The sequence below is a fragment of the Jaculus jaculus genome, chromosome 7 (genome assembly GCF_020740685.1).
Source record: "Jaculus jaculus isolate mJacJac1 chromosome 7, mJacJac1.mat.Y.cur, whole genome shotgun sequence".
Taxonomy (NCBI): Eukaryota; Metazoa; Chordata; class Mammalia; order Rodentia; family Dipodidae; genus Jaculus; species Jaculus jaculus.
In genome coordinates this window covers 156,031,922-156,041,701 of record NC_059108.1, presented here as the reverse complement: position 1 = coordinate 156,041,701, position 9,780 = coordinate 156,031,922, and the positions used below count along the sequence as shown (strand labels likewise).

Here is a 9,780-nt window from a genome sequence, read left to right as displayed (position 1 = left end):
TGATAGGGACATGGCAAGAAATACCAGTAAGATGGAAGACTTCCTTTAGCAAATCAAGAGGGTTCCCTGCCCCCTTTTTATTGTTGCCTGTTTGGTTGGTTTGGTTTTTGAGACAGGGCCACTGTAGCTCTGGTTGTCCTTCAAGTCGAATTTGTAGCGATCCTCTGGCCTCTGCCTCTCAAATGCTAGGATTTCAGGCACAAGTCTTGGAAAGAGAGCCTCTCCCTCACCTTTTTGTTTTTGTTTTTTCGAGGTAGGGTCTTGCTCTTGCCTAGGTTAACTTGGAATTCAGTATGTAGCCTCAGAGTGGCCTTAAACTCACAGACATCTTCCTACCTCTGCCTCTCCCAAATACTGGGATTAAAGGCGTGGCCCAGCTTGAGGGTCCTTTTTGGTTGTTTGGTTTTGGTTTTGTTTTTTGGCGGTTTTTTTGTTTTGTTTTTGTTTTTGTTTGTCAAGGCAGGGTCTCACTCTAGCCCAAGTTGACCTGGAATTCACTATGTAGTCTCAGGGTGACCTCGAACTGACAGCGATCCTCCTACCTCTGCCTCCCGAGTGCTGGAAGGTCTGTTTTTTAAGGGGATTATCCAGAACTTTCCCGTTTGGGTAATGAAAATCCCATGTCGGGAAGACCATCAGCCCTGGGAACTCCATGTGTCACCAGGTTAAGACACCGGCAACACATGCAGCCCCTCCCAAGCCTTGTGCTGACCGGTTCCCTTCCCGCGCCGCCAGAGTGGCCACCAGGGGCGCTGTGGCGCGCAGGCGCCAGTGCGCCTTCCGCCTTCCCGGCAGGCCCCGCGCGACGCCTGCGTGCTCGGTGACCTTTGGCTGCTCGTGCGGGTCCCGCGCCACCTGAGCCTTAGGTGTTGCCAAGGTGAGAGCGGTTCGGTTCGCACTGGGACCGAGGAGGGGACTCGGCGGGCGGCAGGACCGGGGGAGCAGGTCAGAAGGGCTGCGCGCTCTGGTCCCGTGACCTTGGGTCAGCCGGCGGGGAGGGCGCGGGGCGTCGGTGCCCGGGACCGTGGGGTACGACTGTCCTGGACTTCCCGGGCGGGGTCCGAGGTTGGCCCCGGCGGGCTGCGACGGGAGCTCCTGGGGGTCAACCTTCTGCCCTTCTCCCTGCCACTGACGCCGACCGTGGGTTTGGCGAGCAGCGGGCGCCTCCGCTCCGTACGTCCTGTCACCTCCCCAAGGTTACACAACGAGGGACGCAGCTAGAAGTCGGGCCGAGAATGCTCACCCCAAAGTTAGTGTGTTATGCCCAGATCACGGAGTCCCCAAAGACCACCAAGAGAGTCAGACACTTAAGCAACTGCAAAGAGCTTTATCTCGGGCTTAAGCTCGGACTCTTGATTTCACCAACGTAGTGGATCCCTACAAGAGCCTTGAGTAACAGGAGGGCAGGTTTTTTTTTTAATATAGGGATTTGAACAAAGAAGTAGGGGCCAGTTACATGATTGGTTGGTATTTAGCAAGAGCATATATGTTGCAAGCTGATTGGTTACATAGTAGCTGAGAAACTTTAAGCAAACCTATCTGTAGTCACCAGAGCCCCAGGAATGTATAATATTTACTTGTTCCTTCCTGATTGGCCCGTTACAGGGATTATTTTGGGTACTGAGCAGTTTGTGGTTGTTTTTCCCAGTAACTGCAAAGTGCTGTGTCAGTAATTTGGACCCTGCAGGGCAACAGAAACCTAGGCCTATTAATATAATTAAAGTCTGTCATGGTGGTACTTTGGTTTGGGCTCTTCAAGTGCTTCCTCTGCTTTATGCTTCAAGTTTCCTCCGAGTTACTGCATTTCGAAGGCTTTAGGCTAAGGGGGTGCAACACGATTTGAACCCACACCAAAATCCCAGGCTGTCTCCTGGCACATGCTCACTTCACTAGTGAATAAATGACTGAATGATCCAGGTGCCAATAATGTAAGGACCACCGTTTACATTTGACTAGGTTGCTTCGGAAAGTCCTGGTGTTATAAAATTGGCACACAGCTGGGAAATGTGGCAGGAAGAAGTGGAGTTCTGTGTACAGTAGTGATGTAAGGAGTGGGCCTGCAAGGCAAGATCCTAACTGTAGCCAAGACAGAGTTTCTAAGTGAAATAGGAAGTGTTTAGGGCTAGTCATTTCTGACAGCTGTTATTTTAACACAGCAGATGTTTCCCAACCTCTTAAGTTGAAAATAGGAGCATCTAGACTGAATTGTAAAAGTAGCCCATTAGGATTACTTTGAGACCTACACCCTAAAGCAAACTGAATGTTCAGAATTAAATGGCTCTTTCAGTCAGTTTCAGTAATTAGTTCAATGTTTTTACTCATTCAGTAGCATCATATATGGGCCTTTGATTTAAGCATCTGTTCTACCAATATTCAGCAGTGGACCTCAGGACTGGGCTACAGCTGGTTAAACTGCCCAGGTCTGAGTATTGGTCTCCCAAGGAAATCACCATACCCTAGCCTTGTTCTTTTCAGCTTCAAATGCTAAATGTTCTCATCATGAGGATGAAACTGATATTCCCACTTAAATGTCAAAAAGAGTAATACTATGACTTGAGGTATAGCATTAGTGGCAGAAGGTAGGCTCAGTGATGGAGACCATACTGGTGGAGCTCCAGAGTGTTGGGATGCTGACAGGAGTCTAAAAACCTCCAGACCTGGTCCTTATGGGGAGTAAAATAATAACAACACAAGAGCAGCAGCCTGTCAGGGTAATTGGATCAAACTTACTGAATAAATGAAAAGATCTTACCAGTTGGGTATAGAGCAGTAGTCATTGTTATGTTTGTCACTGTTCATTTTCAGATGTTTCAAAGCCTTATTAAGAATGTGTGGGTCCCTCTGAAGCCCTACTATACCCAGGTTTATCAAGAAATTTGGGTAGGAGTAGGGTTGATGTCCGTGATCGTTTATAAAATCAGGAGTGCTGGTAAGTTTATTTGATTTATCTGAGGTTGGGAAGAAATTTGTTTTTATACAAAATCATATTTCTTCTATTAAGGATTGCGGCTTTTGACAGCATTTCCACAGATCCACACGGGTTCTTTGTGAGAATGCAAGCCAGCTATAAAAGGCTTTGGGGAGGGAAGTACTGAGCAAGACCTTGATACCAGAGATTTTGAGTTGTCGTAAGTGTGACAGTGGCATTAAAAGTCAGAGGTTCTAGCACAGGCCTTTAATCCCAACACTCAGGAGGCCAAAGTAGAAGGATTGCTGTGAGTTCAAGGCCATCCATCCTGAGACTACATAGTGAATTCTAGGTCAGCCTGGGCTAGAGTGAGGCCCTTCCTAAAAAAAAAAAAATCAGAGGCTATAGTACTTAGAAATATATAGTGTCATGGTTTGTAGTGCTTTTTTGTTGTTTTTGAGGTAGGGTCTCACTTTACCCCAGGCTAACCTGGAGCTCACTCTGTAGTCCCAGGTTGCCCTTGAACACACAGCAGTCCTCCTACCTCTGCCTCCCAAGTGCTGGGATTAAAGGCATAAGCCATCACATCTGACCTATGGTGCTGTTTTAACTGTTCTGAGTATTTGAAAGCTCTTCATAATGAAATTTGGAGGTGAAGAATAACCATTTGGTTCTCAGTAGAGCAGAGGTAAGGCCCAGTTGCGTATTATTAAATTATCAGTTAAGAAAGAAAGCAAGTGGTTAGGGAGAAGGTTTATCTACTTACTGTGCAAAGGTAAGGACCTGTTTTAAGATCCACACCACCCACATAAAGGCCAGGTGCAGCAGGTACACCTGCCATCCCACGCTGAGGGGCCAGAGACTGGATCCTTGGGGCTTGCTGGCAATGTAGTCTAACCAAATCACTAAACTAGAGGTTCTGTGAGAGATTTGTGTCCATAAGGTGGAGAGCTGTAAAGGAAGACACCCAACTACAACCTCCGGCCTCCACAAAAACACATACACTCATAGACACAGCCATGTGAAAAAGGAAGGAGAGCAAGATTGCAGTTGAGAGTAGTATAGGAAATGGGAAGCTCTGTACTGTTCATGATATAATCTACCATTTCTCTAGAAATGGCCAGTAAGTATGAAAAAATGTTCAAGGGCTGGGGAACTGGCTTAGTGGTTAAAGACTAAGGACCCCGTTCAATTCTCCAGCACCCACATAAGCCAGATGTACAAGGGAGCGCTTCTGTCTGGAGTTTGTTTGCAGTGGCTAGAGGCCTTGGTGCGCCCATTCTGTCTCTTTATCTGCCTCTTTCTCAAATAAAACAGAATTTTTAATGTTCAACACTAGCCTTTGGGGAAATGCAAATCAAAACTACACTGAAAGGAGGATTGCTTTGAGTTCGAGGCCAGCCTAAGACTGCATAATGAATTCTAGGTCAGTCCGTGGTAGAGGGAGACCCTACCTTGAAAAACAAAACAAAACAAAACTACACTGAGCCTGGTGTGGTGGCGCACACCTTTAATACCAGCACTCAGGAGGCAGAGGTAGGAGGATCACCATGAGTTCAAGGTCACCCTGAGAATGAGTAGTGAACCAAAAAAATAAATAAGTAAAATGAACTGCTGAGGCACACACCTTTATCAGTCAAGCAAAAGGAGGAGGATCACTGTGAGTTTGAGGCCGTCCTGCGACCACAGAGTGAGTTCCAGGTCAGCCTGGGTTAAAGTGAAACTACCTCGAAACAAAACAACAAAATACACTTAAGATTCTATCTCACCCCAGTCAGAATGGTTACCATCAAGAAAGCAAGCAGCAAAGCTAGCAAGGACGTAAGGCAAAAAAAGCACTTCTGTGGAATGTACACGAATGCAGCCACTGTGGGTCAACTACACCACTTCTGGATATGTGTGTGTAATGTAAATGATGATACATCATGGTATACTTGTGTATTCTTTTGGAGGGGGGAGTTGGTTTTGTTGGTTTTTTGAGGTAGGGTCTCACCCTAGCCCAGGCTGACCTTGAATTCACTATGTCATCTCATGGTGGTATCTCACTCACAGTGAACCTCCTACCTCTGCCTCCCGAGTACTGGGATTAAAGTGCACCATCTCCCCAGCTTATTCTTTTTTTTAAATGTTTTTACTTTGCCCGGCATGGTAGCACATGCCTTTAATCCCAGCACTTGGAAGGTAGAGGTAGGAGGATCGCTGTGAGTTCAAGGACACCCTGAGAATATATAGTGAATTCCAGGTTAGCCTGGGCTAGAGTGATACCCTACCTTGAAAAACAAAAACAAAAATTTATTTATTTGGGACAAAAAGAGGCAGACACTAGGGCCTATTGCCACTGTAAAAAAAAAAACTTCAGATGCATGTGCCACTTTGTGCATCTGGTTTTACATGTCTACTGGGGAATCAAACCCAGGCTATCATACTTCACATGCAAGCACCTTTAATTTCTGAGTCATATCTGTAGCCCTAAACTTGCATATTTTTGTTTTTTGTAGCAATATTCAGAATAGTCAAGGTATCGAACCAGCCTAGATGTCTGTCAACAGGTAGCTAAATAAAAGTGTATATGCACAATGGAATTTTATTCTGCCATAAAACAAATTACGGCATTTGCAAGAAAATAGGTGGAACTGAGGATCATCATGTTAAGTGAAGTAAGCCAGTCTCAGACAAGTATTAAATATTTTCTCTCATATGTAGAATCACATGTGCACGTGGGTGTGGGTGTATACATATTTAACATGAAAGTAGAAGGGAGATTAGGGGATGGAATAGGATTGGCAGAAGTGGTAAGCAAAAGGGTACTGGGGAGATGAATATGAGCAAACATATGCATACACAAAAATTCATAATGAAACCATTACTTTGCTGATTTTTAATAAATATTTTCATTTATCAGCGAGAGGGAGAGAATGGACACACCATGGCCTCTAACCACTGCAAACAAACTCCAGACACATGCACCACCATGTGTATCTGGGAAATCAAACCTGGGTCCTTTGGCTTCACAGGCAAATGCCTTAACCGCTAAGCCATCTCTCCAGCCCTGTTTTTCTAATTTCTCTCTTTTTTTTTTTTGAGGTAGGGTTTCACTCTAGCCCAGGCTGACCTGGAATTCACTATATAGTCTCAGGGTGGCCTCGAATTCACAGAAATCCTCCTACCTCAGACTTCAGAGTGCTGGGATTAAAGGTGTGTACCACCACACCCAGCTAATTTTTTAAAGAGAGAACCTACCATTTTCTGGCTGTGACATTACCATTACAGTGACAATACCATCACTGTTTTCTAAAAGCTTGTTATAGTGCCTTACCTATGCTATGAAGCCCTCAACCAAATGTTGATTTTTTTTTTTTTTTAATGTTAATCTGTGTTTGGACTGAATAGCTAGTGAACCTCAGCAATCCTGTTTTTTGTCTGCCCCTCAGCACTGGTGTTACAGTCATGCTTGACCACACCTGGCTTTTTCTATGAATGCTGAGGATTGAGCACAGGCTGCACATTCTCATGCCTGCACAGCAAGCATTCTGACCTGTTGAGCCATCTTCCTAGCTTCTGCAAGTGTTGATTTTGACAATGCACTATCTAATATCATTTTTTTAAGGTATTGAGATGACTTAATTTTTTTTTCTTTCATTTCAGATAAAAGAAGTAAAGCTTTGAAAGGTAAGATTTTTGCTTCTGAAAGGAGTTAAAGAAAAACAACATCATGTCAGTTTGTTCCTCTTTCTGCATGTGCATGCTGTATTATGTGTGCATGGAGCACAGAGAACTTCGGAGGCCCTTCTCTATTGCTCACTTGTGTATGTATGTCCTTGAGATGGTGTCTCTCTCTCTCAACCCTGAGGTCACCTCAGGGTTGTTGTTTTTTAATGAGAGAGAGAGAATTGGTGCATAAGGGCCTCTTGCCACTGCAGTTGGACTCCAGATGCATGTGCCACCTTGTGTGTCTGGTTTACATGGGTTCTGGGGTATCAAACCTGGGTCCGTAGGCAAGCACCTTAACCACTAAGCTATCTCTCCTGCCTTTTATTGGTTGTTCAAGATAGGGTCTCACTCTAGCCCAGGCTGACCTGGAATTCACTATGTGGTCTCAGGTGGCCTCAAACTCTTGGCAGTCCTCCTACCTCTGCCTCCCAAGTGCTGGGATTAAAGGCGTGCACCACCATACCTGGTTTGCCTTTTTTTGTCAGTGAGTCCCAGTGATTGATCTCCACGACCCACCCCAACCCTATTGACTGGGGTTACAGATGTGTGTGACCTCACCCAACTTTAAATTCTTTTTAAACACTTTATTTATTTATTTGAGGGGTGATGGAGAATGGGCACACCAGGGCTACCAGTCACTGCAAACAAACTCCAGACGCCTGCCCCTCTTGTGCATCTGGCTTACATGGGTCCTGGCGAGTTGAACCAGGATCCTTTGGCTTTGCAAGCAAACACCTTAGCTGCTAAGCCATCTCTCCAGTCCTCACCCGACTTTATATGTGGGTCCTGGGAGTTGAACTCGGGTGGTCTCAGGCTCTCCCAAGCCTTTATACTTAGGCAGCAGGTGCTCATCACTGACAGCCATCTCCTTAACCCCTCATCGTGCCTTTTTTTTTTAAATTACTTATTTTGAGAGAGAGAATGGGCATGTCAGGGCCTTCAGCAGCTGTGAACAAACGTCAGACATGTGCACCCCCTAGTGTGCATATGCAACATTGCACACTTTGCATCACTGTGTCTGGCTACATGGGACCTGGAGATTCTAACATGAGTTCTTAGGCTTCGCAGGCAAATGCCTTAACCGCTAAGCTGTGTCTCCAGCCCTCATCATACCTTTTAAGATGCGTTATGTCCATTCTGAGAAGCAGGCAATGTCTGCTGAAATTCCAGTTCTGCTTTTTTATAATCTGGGTGATAAGGGAGAGGAAGAAAAACATCATCTTGACCTTTGGGTCCAGAAAGGCTTCCAGGAATGATAGAAAGGGGAGAAGCTAATGCCACCAGTAGGAAAGCACAGATTAGCTGTGTGCACATGCTGCCCTGTGAAATGGAAAAGCACACCTCATAAATGTATGACCAAGTGTTAGGTGTTCTTCGCTTTATTTTCCCAATGACAGTGAAATTGTAGCCATCTGAGACTTACACAAGCCCAGATCCGGCTACATGGACTCTGGGAAAGAGACCTTCCCTTGCCACTCCAGGTGAACTGCTGCACCAGCATCCTTGCACAGACTGAAGCACGCTCAGTGTTCCACGCAGGTGTCCCCCTCCTGTACATTTGAGATAGCTGATGTTTGCACAGTACACTTCCTCTGCTGCTTCTTTATTGTCTCCTCTGCATCTTCTACACAGGCTCCAGTCCTGCAGCTGCCCATGGTCATCACTAACCAGCTCCCCGAGTCCACTGGAGACGAAGTGTCCATCAGCCTGTAGATTTAAGCACGCTGTGTTAGATGGGGATGTTGAACTTTGCTGTACATTTGTCTGAGTTCCATTTGCCATGTGAATAAACGTACCTGAGGTGTACTACCGTGTGGGTACTACTGAGTGTCCCCGTCCTCTACCCATTCCCCCATGGCTCCTTTGTAACACAGCAGCAACATCACAGTGTCACTGAGCCGCCCCTTAGGAGACCTGAAGGATGTGGAATGTTATTGACAGGGTGGGTGGTCACCATCTAGGTGTTCACTCCCATTCCATTGTCCAGTAAATGTGTGCTAAATGGTTCTGTGTTGTTTATCATTTGATGCCTTTGATTCTTGTTTCGTATTTGGAGAAAGAAGCTGGTTATATTAAGCACCTACTTAAAATTATTACAAGGGTCAGAGAAGGAAGAAGAAATTTAAGTTGTGGAATGGTTTAGGAATAAGCATAAGTTAGGCCTGGTGGCTCATGCGTTTAATCCTAACTGAAGAAGGAGGCTGTCATGGCTTGCATCATAAGTTCCAGCTTGACTTCCATCATGAGATTTAAAAAGGAGGACGGGTCAGCCTGGGCTAGAGTGAGACCCTACCTCAAAAAACTAAAAAAAAAAAAAAAAAAAGAGGAGGGCAGGGATTAGATCACATCATATGCAGAATTATAAGCTCTAGCACAAAATTTTATCCAAGTAATCACAAGATAAGTAAACAGTATCTTTAGAAGCCATTTGAGGGGCTGGAGGGATGGCTCAGTGGTTAAGGTGCTTGCCTGCAAAGCCAAAGGACCCAGATTTAATTCCCCAGGACCCACGTTAGCCAGATGCACAAGGGGGCACAAGCATCTAGAGTTGGTTTGCAGTGGCAGGAGGCCCTGGCTCACCCATTGTCTCGCTCTCTCTCTCTCTCTCTCTCTCTCTCTCTGTCAAATAAAAAAAAAATAAAATATTCTTTAAAAGAATATGTATTTCCTAATATATTTGTATAATTTTTTTTTTTAAAAAGCCAATTGAAAGCTGGAAAGTAGCTTAGCAGTTAAGGTGTTTGCCTGCAAAGCCAAAGGACCCAGATTCGATTCCCCAGGACTCACATAAGCCAGATGTGCAAGGGGACACAAGCATCTGGAGTTTGCTTGCAGTGGCTGGAGGCCCAGGTCTGCCCATTTTCTCTCTCCCCCACCCCCTTCCCACAAATAAATATATTTAAAAGTTGACAGTAAGGCCCTATCTCAAAAAAAAAAAAAAAATAAGAAAAACAACTGAACTTGTCGTGATGGTGCATGCCTTTAATCCCAACACTTGGGAGGCAGAAGTAGGAGGCTCACCATAGTTGAAGGCCATCCTGAGACTACATAGTGAATTCCAGGTCAGCCTGAGCTAGAGTGAGACCCTACCTTGAAGAAAAAAAGGTAAAAACGACTGCAGCCCTGTGGGTGGTGCACAACAGGAGGTGCAGGCAGTGGGT

At 45.4% G+C, this 9,780-nt stretch overlaps 1 protein-coding gene across 1 annotated transcript; it reads left to right on the top strand.

Moving 5' to 3' along the window:
• Positions 1 to 771: 771 nt before the first annotated feature.
• Positions 772 to 8,625, top strand: Atp5mj (ATP synthase membrane subunit j). Its single transcript, XM_004665637.2, has 4 exons — positions 772 to 877; positions 2,806 to 2,929; positions 6,554 to 6,577; positions 8,252 to 8,625. Exons 2-4 carry the CDS (start codon positions 2,806 to 2,808, stop codon positions 8,284 to 8,286), a joined length of 183 nt encoding a protein of 60 aa, XP_004665694.1. The 5' UTR covers positions 772 to 877; the 3' UTR covers positions 8,287 to 8,625.
• The last annotated feature ends 1,155 nt before the right edge of the window (positions 8,626 to 9,780 follow it).

Bases quoted from the DNA above. Each gene is read 5' to 3' on its own strand.
- Atp5mj (XM_004665637.2), top strand. From the start codon at position 2,806: ATGTTTCAAAGCCTTATTAAGAATGTGTGGGTCCCTCTGAAGCCCTAC. The intron at 2,930-6,553 runs GTAAGTTTATTT...CTTTCATTTCAG, and splicing joins TTATAAAATCAGGAGTGCTG to ATAAAAGAAGTAAAGCTTTG. The intron at 6,578-8,251 runs GTAAGATTTTTG...TCTTCTACACAG, and splicing joins AAGAAGTAAAGCTTTGAAAG to GCTCCAGTCCTGCAGCTGCC.